This window comes from Podarcis liolepis, assembly GCF_965112155.1.
Source record: "Podarcis liolepis genome assembly, chromosome: 14".
Classification (NCBI taxonomy): domain Eukaryota; kingdom Metazoa; phylum Chordata; class Lepidosauria; order Squamata; family Lacertidae; genus Podarcis; species Podarcis liolepis.
In genome coordinates, this window is record NC_139569.1 from 27,727,492 (window position 1) to 27,747,630 (window position 20,139).

The 20,139-nt window shown below is 48.1% G+C and overlaps 1 protein-coding gene across 3 annotated transcripts in view; it reads right to left on the reverse strand.

Moving 5' to 3' along the window:
* Nucleotides 1-3,009: 3,009 nt before the first annotated feature.
* Nucleotides 3,010-20,139, reverse strand: part of WDR31 (WD repeat domain 31) — a 79,927-nt gene continuing 62,797 nt past the window's right edge. The window contains exons 1-10 of one of the 3 annotated variants that reach the window (XM_083475222.1): nucleotides 19,908-20,129; nucleotides 17,887-17,969; nucleotides 15,455-15,584; nucleotides 13,489-13,563; nucleotides 12,666-12,810; nucleotides 12,479-12,579; nucleotides 10,093-10,160; nucleotides 8,712-8,853; nucleotides 7,336-7,498; nucleotides 3,010-5,945 (exon numbers count right to left, since the gene is read on the reverse strand). In XM_083475222.1, the coding sequence (XP_083331348.1) occupies nucleotides 5,785-5,945; nucleotides 7,336-7,498; nucleotides 8,712-8,853; nucleotides 10,093-10,160; nucleotides 12,479-12,579; nucleotides 12,666-12,810; nucleotides 13,489-13,563; nucleotides 15,455-15,584; nucleotides 17,887-17,933 (1,032 nt within the window). In that variant the 5' untranslated portion in view covers nucleotides 17,934-17,969; nucleotides 19,908-20,129 and the 3' untranslated portion in view covers nucleotides 3,010-5,784. Of the gene's footprint in view, nucleotides 5,946-7,335; nucleotides 7,499-8,711; nucleotides 8,854-10,092; nucleotides 10,161-12,478; nucleotides 12,580-12,665; nucleotides 12,811-13,488; nucleotides 13,564-15,454; nucleotides 15,585-17,886; nucleotides 18,779-19,907; nucleotides 20,130-20,139 lie in introns of those variants that run through there. The other 2 variants (XM_083475221.1, XM_083475223.1) reach the window with 2 other exon arrangements.

The window sequence follows — 20,139 nt, forward strand, 5'->3', positions numbered from 1 at the left end:
TGCAGCCCATAGGTTGGAGAAAAGGGCGTTACCACGGTGGCTGGGCCCTTCCACGCCCTTTGCAGCCTCATCCAAATGTACGCTTACTAGCTGCTCACCCTCCAACATTTCTTCGATGAAAATAGGGACATCCTATGAAGACTCCCTGGAAAAGACCCTGATGTTGGGAAAGATGGAAGGCACAAGGAGAAGGGGACGACAGAGGACGAGATGGTTGGACAGTGTTCTCGAAGCTATGAACATGAGTGTGACCAAACTGCGGGAGGCAGTGGGCAGTGGAAGACAGAAGTGCCTGGCGTGCTCTGGTCCATGGGGTCACGAAGAGTCGGAAACGACTAAGCAACAACAAGAATTTCATGATGATGATAATTATATTTATACCCCCACCCATCTGACTGGGTTGCCGCACTACTCTGGGCAGCTTCCAACATATATAAAACCATAATAAAATATTAAATATTAATAAACTTCCCAATACAGGGCTGCCTTCAGATGGCTTGGGAGTCAGATAATTCCATAATACCCATATTTCTCTGATGCAAATTTGGACATCAAAAGGGAAAGCGGGACATTCTGGGATAAAATCAGAAACTGGGACAGCTTCTGTAAATCCGAGACTGTCCCTGGAAAATAAAGACACTTGGAACGTTTGCCATACAGCCGTGCTTGCTGAGGCTGATGGGAGCTGTAGTTCAAAAAAAGAGAGGAGGGCACTGCATTGGAGAAGGTTGCTTGCACAAATTTGGTGTGCCTGGCATCCAAAATTCCCCAGTAATTTTTGCTGCAGGGTAATATTTCTCCCTTGTTATCTTACCAAGAGTACAGTTGTCCACTGTAGACTAAGCTCATTTAAGTTCAGTAGGTCTTAATCCTAGGTCACTGGCTGCAGGATTGCAGTCTTAACCAATGGCACACTGACCTTCCTTATAGGACAGGAAATTAACATGAATGTGAGCCAAAATTAAACCATCATTTTAATTGGCCATCATTAAAATGTCGCAGTGAAGGTGTTTTAATTATAGGCTGTTTCTCTTCATTGTTCATTAACCAAAAGCGGTCTCCAAGATCAAATGCAACTACGTCCACATCACTTTAAAAAAACCCACCCCCCCAAAAAAAATATCCCCCCAAAATTGTCCCACAGGTGGTTTCTATGGCGACATGTGCGATTGCAGTGTCATGTCAAGAACTTGCGTCAAACACACACACACACACATAGAGCGAGAATAAAATGCTTGTGGAAAATCTACAAAGAGATTTAGGGATATGAAAGGCAATCAGTTTTTAAGAGCATAAAAGGTACTTATAACCTCGGCTGTCACAGCAAGTCACTTCCATGAATTACAATTGCAAATGGATTCAAAGCTATAATGATGCTTCTACATTCCTTGCCAGATGTAAGAGTTCATACACAATGCAGTCTTTGTACTCAGTGCATTTCATATAAAAAATTCTCATGAAGTGTTACTACATGGCAAAGCTCAGGTGCCACAAAATATTAAAGAGCCTTTATTTTATTTTATTTTTACCTCCCTTTTAGGATTTAGGTGGGGTGCTGGCTCTGTGGTACAGCATCAGCTCTGCATGCTAAAGTTCCCTAATTCAATCCCCATCAATTCAAGTTTTAAAAAGAAGGCCTGAGAAAACCTCTCGGACTCTTTACCTGGCACAAACCCAGAAACCCAGAAAATGCAAGAATGCAAGTCCCACTGCAAGAGTAATATATGAGCAAAGGAAACTGCTTTCTACTGAGTCAGGCTATGGAGTTTTGTGGCCCGAAAGCTTGAACTGTTTTGAGGGCCCCTTCACATCCAGCAACAAGATTTGGGTTGCCCCTGTGACCTTCTTCAATGGGGTTGTTCCATGACAGATATATATATATATATATATATATATATATATATATATATATATATCTCCATATTGTTCCATGACAGACATATATATTTTTATTAACTAATACATCTCAAATTTTGATTAAAATGGCTGTCCTGTATTTTCTCACCCATCCAAGTCACTGGGGTGAGGTAAAAAAAATATGCTATACCTTATAGTTTTTAAGTCCTGCATTGGGCAAAAGATTCCTGCAGTGCAGGGGGTTAGACTAGATGATCCTCATGAGATAATCCAGGAAAAGCACACACCAATATATATATTTTAGAAAGGGGCAGCTTCTCCTCCTTGCCCGCTCTCCAGCAGCCACTACGAGTTGCCTAAGGAGGAGGCCAGCAGCAGCAACCATGGACAGGTCATGGGATGCTCCCTCGCTGCTGCATGTGAGGTTTTCTTAATATTGAGGTGGTCAGTGGTGCTACTCAGAGGTGTGTGTTTGTAATTATAACCTGCATGGCAGCACACCTGAGGTATCTTAATTTAACTAATTAGAGGAAGTTTACCTACTGCACCGAATGCAGCGATGTGATAGGGTAATCAATTATTTTGAAAACTGTATTCAAGTTGACCAAATGCTTTGTATGGTAGTGGCTGGTGTAGAGCGGTGAGTTGCAGCTGTTCAGTTATTATTTAAAAATAAAGTAAGCAAAAAATATTGCAGGGAAGTTTTTATTCCATCGCCCCAGTCACTGCGCAAACTCGGTTGGCGAAGAAAGTCCAACACTGCAACCACCATCCCTTGGGACAAGCACCAGCTCCTCCTCCTCCTGGATTTTGCCAGTGGCAGTGCTGGCAGGGAAAATAGGGACATTCTGGGATCAAATCAGAAGCTGGGATGGCTTTCGTAATTCCGGAACTGTCCCTGGAAAACCGGGACACTTGCAGGGCATGCAGTCACTTCCTGGACAAAGGTGTTATGTACTGAAGTTCTCACCCTGGGCCAGCAGGGGGATACTGTAGATAGTTTTCACTCAGGTCCACATATGCAAATAAGGAATTGAAAGTGACATTCAGTGACTGGATAGTTACAGAAAGTTGTTACTGTTGCTTTTGTAGTGGAGCTCTATATAAGCAGGTTGGCGGAACCCTCCAGCCCAGTTCTGTTCTGGCCTGTGAATAAACAAGAGCTGTTTGAAGAATCACTGTGTCGTCTGATATGTTCACCCACAACTTAACAAAAGCTTTTGTTTGCAGATTAAACATAACTCAAGGAGGTGTGTAGCTAAGAACAGGTTGGGCAGCAGAGGTGGAATGGCTGGGAGGGACACACAAATGCAGGGAGCGCCAGCATTTAAAGGGATACCCCCCCATTGCTGTTGCTCTGCCAGACCAGGCTGGCCAGCCCTGCCCAGCCCCAGTTGCTAAGCAAGCAGAAGGACTCGCTGCCCACACAGGAGGGAGGGAAGGTGTCAAACACAAGGCTGGTTGCCCAGTCTCACTGGCTAGATGCACAGGAGCCCATCTTGGGAGGAGGGCTGAGAGCTCCCTCCCAGAGGTGGCCTCTGAGTCTGGAGTGGCCGCAGGATTTCAAGCAGCCTGGAGGACTCTTGTGGCCAGGGTCCCACCAGCATGAGAAACTCCAGAGGCTCCGGTTCTCATCTGAGCCCATCATCAAACTAGGGTTGGTGAGGCCACCCTCAGCAAGGAAGCCAGGAATCACGGACCTGTGAGGTGGGGAAGTCTATCCCTATGGAGGTTTTGAATTCTGTGGAAAGTGGCTCCCGGTCTGGCCAGGGGCAGGCAGAAGCGACAGACCCTTCTCCTACCGCTGCAAGCCGAACAGTGGAAGAAGGGGCATCTGCAGCGGAGTGCCCCATTTGCTACCTCTCCTTCGACAATGTCTTCAGGGCCCCTCGCCTCCTGCCTTGCTCCCACACCTTCTGCTTGGAGTGCCTGGCCAGGCTGTGCGTCTTCCTCAAGTCAAGCCAGAGCTTTCAGTGCCCACTCTGCAGGGGGAGTGTCCCCTTACCCTGCGGAGGAGTCCCCAGGCTTCCAGTCAACATGGACATCGTCCAGAAGTTGCCCCCGTGGATGAGGGAGGTGCAGGAGGTCTGGCTGGACGGCTTCCGTCTGTGCTGGCGCAGGAAGCTGCCAGGGAATGCCAAAGAAGAAGAGGCCTTTGCGATGCTTGTGACCCTAGAATTGCTAAAGGCTGCTGCGCCCCGAGGGTCTGACCCCAGGGAGCTCATTGTCGCCCACCCCGTATCCAGATGCTGGGAAACGTGCTGCCTCTTGTGGGACCACTATCCTGGACTCTTCTGTGCCACTGCCCTGATGGTCTTGGGGCTCTTGCTGTCCACAGCCCTAATGTTTGGATTGCAGCGCTGATGCTGGAGGTTGCAGTGCTGAGCTGGGCTTGGTTGGCTGCCTTCTATCAGCTACAGTGCAAGGCTGATCACTTGCTTTGGGTAAGGTGGCTATTTGCATATGCAAATAAGCACATCTCTCTCTCTCTCATTATAAGTGAGTGGTGAAGTTTAAGATTAAGCAGGTTAAGTGAACACTTTGCCCTACAGAGGCAAGTGGACCAGAGGAACAAAAAGAGGCACATTTTAAAATCTACCAAAAAACACTGGATTCTGCAGTCTGTGGAAACAGGCAGATTGTGTGTTTTTCTGTGATGGCGTCAAAACTGCAGGACCCTCCAGCCTGGGCCCCTCACCTCAGGCTGCTGGAAGTTAAGCTCAAGCCACCCCCTCCAGCCTCTTCAGTCTTTCCACCTCCTTCCCACTTGTTTTAAGCCTTTTCCACCATGAGGGCTAGAAACAGGCCTGTCAGCAGCTGCCAGCCCAAAGGACTCCTCCCTGCCTTGAGTTACGGTGTCCTGTCCCTCCATGTGTGAGCCACTTGCCTAGGAGTGGCGTGCAGACACCCATGGGTGCCAAATGCGTCTCCCATCTCAGGTGGCCACCTCCCTGCAGCTCCAGGCTCTGAGGAAAGACCAAGCTATGGCTGGGGGTCCTGAGCCACAGAAGTTTGCAGGTCAACGTTTACAAGAGCTTTCCTGCGGCTGCAACAGCAAACTGCGGCAGCGACCTCGCACAGAAAGACCTTGGAAGAAAGCATTTCCTCACCTCCACAAACATGCCTCGTTCCTTTCACAGAGTCCAGGCAAGGCTGCGGAGAGGTGGAGGCAGGCAGGGGCCATGTGGCCACCACAGATGAGTGGCAACTTGCATGGTCTGTAGGAGGGAAGAGGAGGGAGCAATTTGCAGCTCTGCCTCCTGCCCTGGAGCTTTCCCTACGCTCGCGGGTTATTAGAAGAACTTGCCATTAAGAACTTGAACTTGCTTCTTTCCTCCTCCCTCCCAAATCTGTTTTCCTTTTATGCCATGCCTTTAAGAACTGTAACCCTGAGGGGCAGTGACTGTTTTGTTTGTTGTGATCCACAAGCTGTTCTGGGAAATTTTGGGGTCTGAAGAGTGAGATTTTTCAAAAATAAAATAAAATTGGGGTATGTGTGTGTGAATAAACACTTATGTGCATGCCCTGAGAACTACTGGAATTATAAACATATATATATATATATTTAAAAAACTGGCTCAGATACAGGACATGACAAATGCACAAACACGAAGCGCTTCTACAAAATCTGGTCCATCTTCCCCACACAATAGTGAGCGAAGGGCACTTTATGAGCTCCACTGTCCATTCCTTTCTCATTTATACACCTGGGTGTGGCTAAACCCATTAAGCAGAGCTACAATTTTGCCAGCAGGGCTCAGATCCCGTGTCCTTTTGCTGCAGCTCCTGTGAAGTCTTCTGGTCAGGCACCCCCATCTGTGTGCCACTTCCTTCTTCCCTGACACAGCAGCATGGAAGGCTTTCAGCCAAATACGTAGCCTCATGAAGGCTGCTCCCCAACGCCACATGGAAGCTGGTTTCTGGGGTTCAGAACTTGGCCACTTCTTGGAGGTCAGTTCCTTTTGCAGAGCTAAACTTCAGCAAGTGAATCCCTGAGTTGGAGCTGGCGCAAAGGAGTGAGCCGCTCTCGAAGGCGGCCAGCGAAGGCAGAGCCCCGGCTCCTTCAAGGCAGGCAGTAGCCACACAGGCTAGGAGAAGAAAGAAAGAGGCAGTCAGTTGGTGTTCGGGGAGAGAATATCTGCCTTCGTCCTCTCTTGGTGGAGGGTCAAGCCAGCTTTGCTTCACATGCCAAACAAAATATTTGGGTGGGCTGTGCAAACAGCCACCCCAAAAGTGGAAATTCAACAGGTGAAGCTTGTCACGGCATGGAAATGAGATGCGGTGCTGCAAGGCTGGCCAGTCAGGGAAATCCCCCCCCCCCAAAAAAAAATTCACACTAGGAATACTGTGTCCAGTTCTAGTCACCTCACCTGACCTTACAAAGAATATTTTAGAACTGGAAGAGGCACAGAAAGGTGTGCCCAAAAAGACCAAGGGGGTTGAGAGACTCCCCTGTGAGGAAAGCTTGCAGCATTTGGGACTTTTTCATTTCAAGAAAAGGCAAGTAAGGGGAGGGCATTATAAAAGTGTGTAACGTTGTGCATGGTGAAATTATGCAGGGTTCAGTCATACCCTCCTCTATACCTCGTGCAAATCCTCAAGTTCCTTGTTTGGAACACACACACACACCCCTCGGTCTGCACATTAGGGTTTTTGTTGTTGTTGTTGGTTCCTTTTTATCAATTTTATTAAGAATTTTCAACATACTATACAACATACTATACAGCAACCTCTGGTTGCGAACGGGATCCGTTCTGGAGGCCCGTTCACAACATGAAAGGCCCGCAACCTGAAGCACCATATCTGCCCAGGTGTGTGGTGTGATTTGGCGCTTGTGCACATGCGCGAAGTGTGATTTAGCGCTACTGCGCATGTGCGAGTGGCAAAACCTGGAAGTAACCCTTTCCAGTACTTCCGGGTTGCCGCGGGAGGCAACATAAAAAAAGTAACATGAGGTATGTACAATAAAAGCCAAACTAATCTAAAGAAGGCAAATAGGAAAGAAGCAAGAATAAGCATCAGAAGAAAATAAAGAAGAAAAAAGAAAATAAAAGAAATACCAGGCCTTCTATCACAATGATATCTTAACCCTTATTCCACACACAGAAAAATGAGCTCTCCCATCTCTCACCTGGCAGCTTCCCCCTCTTCCCTCAGTCTCCCCACCCTGTGAGATCCTCTCTACCCTGCCCCTCACAAAGGGGCCTTTGTCTTCTGCCCATCACCTTCCAGTGAGTATTTTCATCCGTCCAAGATAGGAAACTTCAAAAATCAAAGCACAGATATAGATGGACTTAACAGATAGAGAATGTGAATTACAGATTTCCCCCCCCCCACCCCGCCATTACTACAGGCCTTCACTTCTTTAAGTGAAGTGTCTGTGAGAGAACATGTGTTTGCTTCCTTCAAGCTTTGCTGATCTAGCAAGGCGGCCCTTGCAGCCAATTCTCCCCCAGCAAGAGGAGCTGAGTGCTCTACCTCCAGAGTCCTGGCTCCACACTCTCACTGTGCAGTCATGCGACGAAGTGGCAATGGCCGGGGAGGCCCCGAGGCCCCCAGGGAGGAAGATGCAGGATGCCGTGGTCTGGGAGTGGCCCCAAAACTCTCGCACTCGGCACTTCACCTGCCGCAGGTCCCAGAGCTGGAAGGAAGAGCAAGTGGTGAAGCCATACCCCTCCCATATCTCATTCCTGTCTCCGCCACTGAGCTTTCCCTTGTTGCAAAGCTGGAGTGAAAACACACTTCGGTCTCCAACGTCAATCAGAGCGGCAATATTTACCTTTAAAAATTAGATGTTTAAGGTGCCCTTTAGGGACGTGCCCCTGCGAGGCAGCTTTTAATGAGTAAAACACAATAAAGTGGTACCTCGGGTTACATACGCTTCAGGTTACAGACTCCGCTAACCCAGAAATAGTGCTTCAGGTTAAGAACTTTGCTTCAGGATGAGAACAGAAATTGTGCTCCGGCGGCGTGGCAGTAGCAGGAGGCCCCATTAGCTAAAGTGGTGCTTCAGGTTAAGAACAGTTTAAGGCTAAGAACGGCCCTCCGGAATGAATTAAGTACTTAACCCGAAGTACCACTGTATATACCTTTGCCTTCCTGTTGTTATTTAAATGAAACACTTTTTGTGTTGCAAACCATCTTATCAATCAGCAAAAAGCAAGTGATTAAGAGAGACAGGGACAGAATATAAACATTTTCAAAAATTTCTGGGAGCATAAACAGTCATCCATTTAGCAATCCAAATTCATCAGTTTCAGGTTAAGAACAGACCTCCAGAACGAATTAAGTACTTAACCTGAGGTACCACTGTACAACAAAAGGAAAAAGGCACCAGCGCATTGCAAAGTATCACCAATTCAGCAGCAGCAACTCCCTTCCTCAGAGGAAACTCAGCCTTGCCACCCACTTTGGCCTGGCATTGCCAAGCCGTTTTCCCACCGACGGCGTCCGCCCTGTCTTTTTAGGTTTGGAAGCCTAAGGGAGGGGACTCTCTCCCTCTCTTTTCACTGATGAGGGAAAGTGTTAAAACAAACAATGACCAGGCCATTGGAAGCTACGCAACAAATTTATACTCTTTGTGCGTCTGGCTCCAACCCTGACACTGGAATCCTCGCCAATGAGCAGGATACTTTTGAGGAAGCAAAGGTGGCTACATTACAGGTTGTTTTGGAAGTTTGCCATATCGAGAGACCCTTTACGGAGCCAGAGAGGGAGGCTCAGTGGGGGACTGGGCTAGGAAGATGCCCCTTTGGGTCCTGTCTCCCCCTCTCCAGTTCTATGGTTCAAGCTCCCCACCACCACCACCACTGCTCAGAGCTCCCACCTCAGCCCACAGCTGGTGGTGACCTCACCGTGGCCTCACAGCCTTCACCGCCAGAGCCAGTGCTGCCGCTGACACAGTACCGCCCGTCTGAACTGACATCGCAGGACGTCTGGATATGCTGCTTGGCAGGGAAGGCGTGGGCCACACGCAGCTCCCGGCTGTCCCAGATCCTGCCACAAACAAAAGGTGCAGCAATGGGCACGTGAAAGGGCTCAAGGTGGCCGGCTGGCCCAAAGACATTTTGTCCCACCAAAGCGGCCCGAGAGGTCTGGCTAGAGGCCGCCCACTGCCCTACAGTCCTGAGCAGCACCAAAACAGATTAAAATGACTGGGATGCGATTTTATTCTCGTTTTAAATTTATCTTTCTTCCCCAGTATAACCTCTGGCAATAAATGAAAAAAAAAAGACTTTTGTACAAGCCAGTGAAAGGCTTGGGGCATGTAACAACAACAGCAACAACCACCACCCTTGCAGCCTATGGAGCAGCTCAGTTTGACTTAGTCAGAATAGATGAGCTTTGTTATTGATACCCCAAAAGTGTTTACAGTAGTTCCCTAGTGGGATTTGCCAGTTGGATGCTTGGGGATTTGGATCACACACACACATATGGAAGATTTTGTTAATTATAAACATAAACTATGGTATTAAAAAAATCAAAACAGATTTTAACCGATGGCTACAGGTAAAAAAAGGGACGCGGGTGGCGCTGTGGGTTAAACCACAGAGCCTAGGGCTTGCCGATCAGAAGGTTGGCGGTTCGAATCCCCGTGACGGGGTGAGCTCCCGTTGCTCGGTCCCTGCTCCTGCCAACCTAGCAGTTCAAAAGCACGTCAAAGTGCAAGTAGATAAATAGGTACTGCTCCGGCGGGAAGGCAAACGGCGTTTCAATGCGCTGCTCTGGTTCGCCAGAAGCGGCTTAGTCATGCTGGCCACATGACCTGGAAGCTGTACGCCAGCTCCCTTAGCCAATAAAGCGAGATGAGCGCCACAACCCCAGAGTCGGTCATGACTGGACCTAATGGTCAGGGGTCCCTTTACCCTTTACCTTACAGATAAAAAAAGCTTTTGGATGGGGAGAAGTTCAGCTATAAAGATGTTTTTTATTTGTCTGTATTCCACTGCAGCAAATAAACTGTTTCCATCACTACATCTTGTGGTAGTCCTGGGGCTCAGCTCTGCTACAGAGGAAAGCTTAGCCCCACCAGGTGTACACAGGGAAAGCCCCCCCCCCCAGCACGAGTTTTGGCAAGAACTGCAAGGTCTGCTACACCCACCAGCTCCAAGGGCTCCTGTGCCGATGAACCCCGCAGCTCAAATTTCAAAAGCAAAATTTTCAGAAAGTTGGGTTCAGAGCCAGAAATGCTGGATTTGTGCACAATTTGGTCTCCACTCCCATACGCTCACATACCTAATTGTTTTATCCTCTGATGCTTGGACTATATATGGCTCTCCGGGAACCCAGCACAGATGAGTTACCTGTGGGAGAGAACAATTAATGGGCAGCTCATCTAGCCATATCAGAAAGCGGTCCCCCTGTGTGAGAGGCAGGGAAGGGAAAATCTCCCAGGATGGAAGAAGAAAGGGAAGTTCCCAGGTGAGAGCTGGGAGGAATCACCTTTCTCTGTGTGGGACAAGTTAAGATTTACACGTGAAAGAGGACTTTGTTTTCTTTCTTTCTTTCTTTCTTTCTTTCTTTCTTTCTTTCTTTCTTTCTTTCTTTCATCTCGCCCTCCCTCCCTCTCTCCCCCTCTCTCTCCCTCCTTTGTTTCTGTTTAGATTGGTTTGTTTTTCTTTATTATAATACATTATGAAAATCTTATTAAAAAATAATAACAACAAAAGAAAGAATCTAACAGAGAGGTACAGCTTCTTGAACCCAAAACAAAATAATCTCCCCTGGGGAGGGAAGGCAGTCCCATATCAGCGTGTGGAGTGAAGAGTGATAACCAAGTTCAAAAGCCTACTCCTTCAAGGTTAAATTACAGAAAGCAGGGGATTTTACGAGCATCTATTGTTTTTAAAACAACCTAGTTTGCGGTCTCAACAATATCAGCACAGCTCAGAATGCCATTAGAATTTCAGAGAAGCCCACATGAAATGGGGCCAAGCTTTCATCCAGACCACTTTCTAACAAAAGCCAGTCAGACGTATGTAAGAAAGCCCAAAACAGGGAATAAACATCATAATCTCCAACATGTCTCTGGTGAAAATAGGGACACCCTATTCTACATCAGGAAGCTTCTCCGGAGTTTGATCTCGCCGCACACATAGATGTCATATACACATCTACATCGGTCACCTTGAGCCAATTACAACCTTTCCGCCAAACCTATCTCACAGGATTGTTGTATAGAAATAATGTGTGAGGGAAGGGATTGTATACAACACCTTCCAAAGATAAATGGAATGAAATTATTTTTTAACTGTAAGGTGCCTTGAGTCCCTGTCAGGGGAAAAGGCGGGAAAGAAGAAGAAGAAGAAGAAGAAGAAGAAGAAGAAGAAGAAGAAGAAGAAGAAGAAGAAGAAGAAGAAGAAACTGTGAGAATGATCAGGAACATACCAAGGAGTAAATCCTATTGAACTCAGTGGGACCGAGCTCTGAGCAAAAATGATTTGGATTGCAGTATAAGGCTCCCTAGTCTATACCCAGTTACCTGAGAGTAAGCGCCGTTGCATTCAGTGGGCAGACAGTGCAAGGCTCCATTTACAATAAGGAATAAACACTCCACACCTTTCCTTTAAAAAATTGGTGGCTGCTGAAACATTGCAATTAAATAATTTAAAGTGGATTGCTTACATTTCCTTCAAAATTATAAGAAGGGCTTCATATACCAACTTCACTGTTTCCTTCATTTAGTGCAGGTATTTTATTTTCAGTATAAACTATGGTTACCAGATGTCCCCATTTCCCAGGGAAAGTCCCTGGATTTAAATATCTGTCCCCAGACAAAATCCGTCCCCGGAATGTGCCCGGATTTCATTTAATGTCCCTGGATTTATATTTTAAGTGTTGTAGATTTATTAGTAGGGAATGAATGTTGCGTGATTGGTTCAACGGAAGAAGACACATCATATGGGGACTTCCGGCAAGGCAAAATGGTGGGCGCCATGGCAGTGAGCAGCTCCTGAAGCCAGCCAGAGCCAACTGCGCTACCAGGCTGGCTCCGGGCTGCTGAGACTGCCACTGCCACTGCCAAGCGGGAACCGGGGATGCCCGGTGCGTCAACTGGGGGAACCACTGACACACCCCCCCCCCCCCGTGACCCAAATTCAGCCGGGAGCAAGAGCACCCGGCCAACTGCCCAGTGGTGCTAAGGCCAGGAAAACCCCAGAGCCAACGCAGGGAGAAGGAGAAAAGGAGAAGGAGAAGGAAGAGAGAGAGGGGGGGGGAGGAGAAAAAAGAGGGGAACCCTGACCTTGCAGCACCACTGCCGCTTAGGAGGAGAGGTAGGAGAGCACTGGGAGGGCTAGCACTCCAAGAGAGCAGGCCGGAGCCCAGAGGAAGACCGTGCAACAGTGGAGACCACAGAAAAGCTATTACTTCTTAATTTATTTATTTTTAAAAAGAGTGTCCCCGGATTCTTTGAAAAAAATCTGTTAACCTTAGTATAAACCGAACTCCATTTCTGCACACACACACACACACACACACACACACACACACACACACAGATGGAAGTTCCACTTAGCTATAAATGGTTAAGAGGTCACTTAAAACTGGGCGAGGGATTTGTACCTTTGGCATCTGTAATAAATAGTAGGACTTCTCCCTTCCAAGGTCTTCCGACCCTTACCAGATTCCTGGAAATGGACGCTCTGTGCAAACAGTCCCCTGTCTCTATGTCCCAGGTGCAGACAGTGTTGTCACGGGAGCCTGTGCAAAGCTGTTGGAAAACTTAACAAAGAAAGAGAGAGTCTGTGAAGAAACCCATCAGGAATCCAGACACAGACTTCCTACTCCAGCAGGAGTCACCGCCTCACCTGGGCTGACAGCCAAGCCAGTGACCACCAGGTCATGCCCTGAGAAGCCCTGGACTGCCCCAGAGCCCCCCTGGAACCCCCACATCAGCACTGTCTTATCGCGGGAAGCGCTGAAGAACCAGTTGGAGGCTGGGAGGCAGGTCACCTGGGGCAGAACAGAAGAGAAGTGGATTCAGACAACCATCCTTTCCCACACAGGTTGTTCAAAAAACACAGAAGCTGCCTCAGACTGTTTTTCCACCTATCGCTGCCTACTCTAACTGGCAGTGGCCACTCTCCCAGGTCTCTGGCAGAAAAAGGGAGAGGGCTGTCCCCCCATGATGATGATGATGATGATGGATTATTGGGTTGTCTTTGTTTTTATTTTTCTTATGCAGTTTGTGTTTTGTATATTGTAATTTCATGTTGTGAACCGCCCTGAGCTCTACAGGTATAGGGCTGTACACAAATATTATATAAATAAAATAAAAATAAATTATGATTTATATGCTGCCCATCTGACAGTCATCCTGGGTGGCATGCAACAATTATAAATCCACAGTAAAACACAGTAAAGCCCTATACAGGGCTGCTTTCGGATGTCTGCTAAAAGTCAGATAGTTGTTTATTTCTGTGAGAGCCTTTCAACTGGAGACTGAACCTAGCGCCTTCTGCACACAAAGCAGCCACCTTCTCACACCCTCCCAGGTGTCCCTGCCCTTTCTTAAGGTTGCATGTCGCTTAGCACTTGATGGTACATGATGGGGTCCTGGTCTCTGTTGTCTATGCTTGCAAGGGGACGGACAGAAAGAAAACATTTTTGCAGCCAAAATCTGGCGTTTACCTTAGTAACTTCTCGCTCGTGACCGAGGAACCTCCTGACCAGGGTGCCATGACGCCAGTTGTACACAACAACAGTCTGGAGAAAGAGCACGTGGGGAAAAGCTTTCATGCAATATTTCAGATCTCTGCAGAAATAACCACCTACACAATGATTCCTGGGAACGGCAGTTTGTTAAGGGCGCTGGGAATGGAAGCTCCGCGAAAAGTCTCAAAACAACTCTCTACAGACCCCATGGCTGTTGAGGTGGAATAGGAGTGCTTTAAAGGTAATGGGTCTGGATGTGGCGTTCCACTGATGGGACACAGGTGGCGCTGTGGGTTAAACCACTGAGCCTAGGACTTGCCGATCAGAAGGTCGGCGGTTCGAATCCCTGCGACGGGGTGAGCTCCTGTTGTTCGGTCCCTGCTCCTGCCAACCTAGCAGTTCGAAAGCATGTCAAAGTGCAAGTAGATAAATAGGTACCGCTCCGGTGGGAAGGTAAACGGCGTTTCCGTGTGCTGCTCTGGTTCGCCAGAAGCTGCTTAGTCATGCTAGCCACATGACCTGGAAGCTGTACGCCGGCTCCCTTGGCCAATAAAGCGAGATGAGCGCCGCAACCCCAGAGTCGGTCACGACTGGACCTAATGGTCAGGGGTCCCTTTACCTTTAAAGGTAATGGGTCTGGATGTGGCGTTCCACTGATGGGAAAACTTTGCGTTAAAATATAGAGTGGGAATGGAGTACAATTTTAAACTGGAAGGGCCTATCAAAACTGAGCTTGTCTGCGACTCCAGCCAGCAGACAGGGAACTGGTTCAGCTTTTCAGAGACCTCATTTTTAAATTGAGTTTGTAGCACCATTTGCTTATATGCTCCATTTCTGGCCAACGGACAATAAACCTGTATGCATGTATCATATCTCAGTCATTCACGTGCATAGCAGTTGCACCACAATAGCAAGTTTCCCCTCAAACAAAAACAGGAAGCGGAGCCACCAGCATTAACACAAAGCCACCCAAGCCGGTTAATAATAATAATAATAATAATAATAATAATAATAATAATAATACAGTGGTACCTCAGGTTACATACGCTTCAGGTTACATACGCTTCAGGTTACAGACTCCGCTAACCCAGAAATAGTGCTTCAGTGCTTAAGAACTTTGCTTCAGGATGAGAACAGAAAATGTGCTCCGGCCGTGCGGCGGCAGCAGGAGGCCCCATTAGCTAAAGTGGTGCTTCAGCTTAAGAATAGTTTCAGGTTAAGTACGGACCTCCGGAACGAATTAAGTACTTAACCTGAGGTACCACTGTAATAATAATAATAATAATAATAATAATAATAATAATAATAATAATAATAATATGCCACGGCTCATCTGACTTGGGTTGTCCCAACCACTCTGGGCGACTCCCAACAAAATATTAAAAACACAATAAAACATCAAACATTAAAAACTTCCTTATACAGGACTGCCTTCAGATGTCTTCTAAAGGTTATATAGTTACTCATCTCCTTGGCATCTGACAGGTGGGCATTCCACAGGGAGGGTGCCACTACTGAGAAGGCCCTCTGCCTGGCTACCTGTAACTTCACTTCCTGCAGTGAGGGAACCACCAGAAGGCCCTCAGAAATGGACCTCAATGTTGCTCCAGATTCCCAGGGGAAGGTGGACTCTTTGGAGCATCCATGGCATGCTGCCCGCTGAGCTCTGTGCTCCAGCAGCTCCCCTGGGCTGCCTGCCCCTAAAGGCAGCCATCTTGAAAGACCACCAGGGGCCGCAACGTGGCCACAGAGGGAGGCGATGTTCTGCCCGGGCTTTTCTTTCGTGAACCTGGCATTAAAAATCAGGGGGGCAGCGAAAAAGGATTGTGGGGAGGGGGTTGGGGGAGAGAGAGATGGACCCAAGAAGTCCCCACACTCTCTTCCATTTGGGACCAGTGAGATGCTCCTGCCAGCTGCAGCTAGCTGCTCTCCTGCGGGCTACCTTGTCTTTGCCGCCTGACACGCACAGGTCAGTCGTGAGGGACGCCACTGAAGCCACAGCACCACAGTGAGCAGGACACGGCTGCTGAACCACCTTGGCAGGAGGGGGCTCTTCCTCATACCTGTCAGCCCTGCAAAGGAGAAGGCAAACACAAACAGCCAGGAATGATATGAGGCCCTGAAACCCACCTGGGTTTCCTTAACACTAAAGGTAAAGGGACCCCTGGCCATTAGGTCCAGTCGTGGCCGATTCTGCGGTTGCGGCGCTCATCTCGCTTTATTAGCCGAGGGAGCCGGCGCACAGCTTCTGGGTCATGTGGTCAGCATGACTAAGCCGCTTCTGGCGAACCAGAGCAGCGCACGGAAATGCCGTTTACCTTCCCACTGGAGTGGTACCTATTTATCTACTTGCACTTTGACATGCCTTCGAACTGCTAGGTTGGCAGGAGCAGGGACCGAGCAGCGGGGCCTCAACCCGTAGCGGGGATTCGAACCGCCGACCTTCTGATCGGCAAGTCCTAGGCTCTGTGGTTTAGCCCACAGCGCCACCCACGTCTTTAACACTAGATCCCGGTTTATGGTAAAGGAGCCCCCTTGCACCCCATGGCAACAACCACTTTCCACCGTGGCAAAGATTTTCCCCCAAGATTTCCCCCCAAATGGAGCCAGGAACTGCTCCGTTGTTTTGTGTTCTGTTCAGGTCGTTTCCTGTTTCAGAGTCCGTTCTGGCCAGGAGGGTCCAAAGTTCAAGCCAGAAACTTGGTGGCTATGGAGGGAATGAAATAAAAAAATGTCTCAAATTGAATGTAACTGGCCTGCATGAAGGACTCCACGATTTGAAAGCAGAGACCCTGGATATATTTTTGATACTCATGGAAATCTTTTAATAAAAACATTAAAAAGAAAAGGGAAGACAGCCTAATGCCATATTTTAAACAAGTGTTATGCCAAATTATTCTTACAAATAATAAAGGCTATATTTAAAGAAGAAAGGGACGGGGAGGGGTAGGATGAGAGGGAGAGCGCAAACCTTAATAAGGGGAAGGACTAGGTGGTCAATGAGGAGAAGAGCTATTGAGGGGGTGCCAAGAGAGGGGAGACTGGAGAGTCAGAGCTGAGATGCCCTCTTGATAATAATAATAATAATAATAATAGTAATAATAGTAATAATTTATTATTTATTTTATATTTATATTATTTATAAATATATTTATTATGGTTTCCCCAGCCACTCTGGGCAGCTCCCAATCGAATAGTAAAAACACAATACAGAACTAAACATTAAAAACTTCCCTAAACAGGGCTGCCTTCAGATGTCTTCTAAAAGTAGGATAGTTGCTTATTTCCTTGACATCTGATGGGAGGGCATTCCACAGGGCAGGCGCCACTACCAAGAAGGCCCTCTGAGTCTGAATCCTGGCAAAACAAAGGCACTGTGGATCAGCAGGTTCCTGAGCCCAGACAACTAATCAATTGCCTGCTTTGGATAAGGACCTTCCGCTGCTTCTGGAACAAGTTCATATTCTGGAGGTGCTCCGAGATCCACCGCTGTGGCTAGAGAGCCAAGTGACCTCTGTTATCAACCAGCTTCAGCTGGCAAGACAGCTATGTCTGTTTCTGGACGAGGATAGCCTTGACCATGATCATCCATGCACTGTTATTCTTCAGGCTGGACTGCTGCAATGTGCGGGGCTGAGGTTGTCCCAGAAATGCAAAGTGCAGAGATTCAACTGCTCACCGGGGCAGAATAATGCCCTGGCGCTACGACGGCAGTACTGAAAAGAATTGCACTGGCTGCCAATTAAATCACTGGGCTAAGGAGACTTGAAAGATGACCTCACCCCTTGCTACAACCAACCGGTCACTATGCTCTGCAAGAGAGGACTTGCTGCAGATACCACCTCACCAGGTAATCCTTTCTGCGACCCTTTGGAACTCCCTCCCACTACAGTGCATAAATCAGACAGGCGCTGTCTCTCTTGCCTTTTCTGTGCTCCCTCTTCCAGCAAGCCTTCTAAGTGGACACTTTAAAAAATCATTGCCTGCATAGGACGCCTTTAATTAAGAAACTCCTGGCTCAGAGCGCCAGAGTGGCTCAGCGAGAACTGGCTCCTCCAAGCCTCTTTGGGGTCTCAGGAAGGGGAGGGTCCTTCCCACCGCCTGCTGCTCCTTTTAGCTGGAGGTGCTGGCATGGATTGAACCAGGGACCCTCTGGACGCCCAAGGCAGCTGCTCCTCCACCCAGCGAGCTGCGCCTGGCCAGCCCTCTTCCTCTGTCATCAGGAAACCTCGCAGGATTGCTGCTAGGAGACAAAATGCCAGGCTGCCCCGCTGGGAGAAGAGCAAGATGAAAAGCCAGCATCTAAATCCACAAAAGCTAAATGCTCTCCCACCAAATCACCACTTTGGTTCCCCACCCCACCCCACCCCTTACCTGCGTTTGGAGGAGTTTCGGCTAATTTTGCTCTGCAGTTTCCCCATGATCTCAAAGGCACTCGCCGGACGAAAGCGCTTAGCCTGGCAGAAGGACAGGGAAGGAATTAAAGGAAAGAACTTAGTGCCTTATGTTTACACACATCTCAGCAGCTTCTCATCAAGCCCCTCTCATCTGCTGGCCACCTTCCCAGCCTCCTCCCGCCTCTTAGCTCCAGAAGTATGCCGGTGCAGATGCCAAACCTGTGACAGCATTGCTCTTATCTTCCATTGTTGTTGTTGGGGGGGGGGGAAATGCTATAAATCAGCAGGAAACGCAGGCCGATGTAAAATTAAAAATAAGGATTATATATAGAAAAGCTATCACATCCATTATAGTTGGCTTAGGGCTGGTCCACCATTCATGCCTATCCCTTGATGGGTTCAGGACTGTGCTGTTCCCTCGGGTAAGGGACATATCATCATCATCATCATCATCATTATCACCATCATATTTATTTATTTATACATACATACATACCCCACACATCTGGCTGGGTTTCCCCAGCACTAATAACAACAACAACAATAACAACAACAATAATAAAGTGATAAAACACCAAACATTAAAAACTTCCCTAAACAAGGCTGCCTTCAGATGTCTTCTAAAGGTTTGGTAGTTATTTTTCTCTTTGACATCTGGTAGAAGGGCGTTCCACAGGGCAGGTACCACTACCAAGAAGGCCCTCTGCCTGGTTCCCTGTAACCTCACTTCTTGCAGTGAGGGAACCACCAGAAGGCCCTCAGAGCTGGACCTCAGTGTCCGGGCTGAACGATGTGGGTGGAGATGATCCTTCAGGTATACAGCAGAGAGTGGGGAGACTCCAGATCTTCCAGGGGCATGCCATGCCTGGCTAAGGGGACAAAGAAAGCACTGACTCCTGTCCGGTCTGCAGAATGATAGCTCTGTCGGTAAAGCATGAGACTTTTCATCTCAGGGCATTGGGTTTGGGCAAAAAGTTCCTGCATTGCAGCGGATTTGGCTAGATGACCCTCAAGGTCCCTTCCAATGAAACCATTCTACAATTCTGTGATTAATATTTTTCTGGTTTTTCGAGCAACATATTCACATCCCGAGAGCTTTCTTGCCAGGTCATTTTGTGGAGACAATGCGCAGAAAGAATTTAGGCATTCTTCAGCAGAACAGCCAACTTCTACTTCTTTTTTGGCAATCACTGAATAAGATTGTCTTCCATAAACATGGTTTTAACAGTGAGTCCTTAAGTGACTGTGGAGGCCAATTCTGGATCCACACGTCCTTCCACAGTGGGGACATTGGTTTCCGCGCGGGAGTTGATCACAGTGTGGATTACAACACTTGTGACTATTGACTCCACAACTTCAGGACTGTCAAAAGAGATACCACACAAAATTAATCAATTTGAGTCATACGACTCCATGCTCAGAGGCACATGCCAGAGAAAGTTTAGCCTGCTTAATTTATGAATGTCAGGGCACTGTGAAATGCTCAGGAACAATAATAAAACCATAGTATTAGTAGTAGTAGTAGTAGTAGTACTAGTAGGGCTATTCATTAATTAATAGTGCTTCTGTGGCACAAAATCAGTTGCAAAGCCCCGTCTCCGGAGCGGTTCCCTCCCTGGTGAGGAGCTTTGACTGGGATTAGCAGGGAGATGATCCTCAACCCAGGATAATATTGAGACACAGGCAGCGGTTCTTGCATTAAGATAAACGAATTGGTAGGTGATACACTTGCAGGGGAGAGAGGTGGAGACTCTTCACATGCTCAGAGAGACCCTCGGTCATCGTTCCTGGAGATTTCCCCCTCCCTAAACCACTGGAGCAGGTTCCATTTTCTCAAAAGCAAAATGCACGTGTACAGTGGAGGGTTTGTTCTAGCGCTGGAGAGAGCGGGTGGCGCTTTGCACATGCTCGGACCCCTCTTGTTAGTCTGCCTGCTTCCCCAACCCCTAACTCGACTCCGGGGGCTGAGTTCTAGTCTAGCCCATGGCAGTTCAGCACCTGAGCCACACGAGCCGGCGGGAGTGTGGCCGCTATTCCTTGGAACTGCTTTGCCGGGTCGAGCCAAGCCGCTTGGTGCCTTCCTGCCCCTCGCCGCCGTCTCTCCGCACCCGTCGAACAGCCAGCTAGCTCCTTAGCAGCAAGCGGATATTGCGCCGGTATACTGCCCCTGCCCGTGGAGGCTCTGGCCGGATGGAGGCGGAAGGGGCGCTCCCCGTCGCTGCTGCTTGCT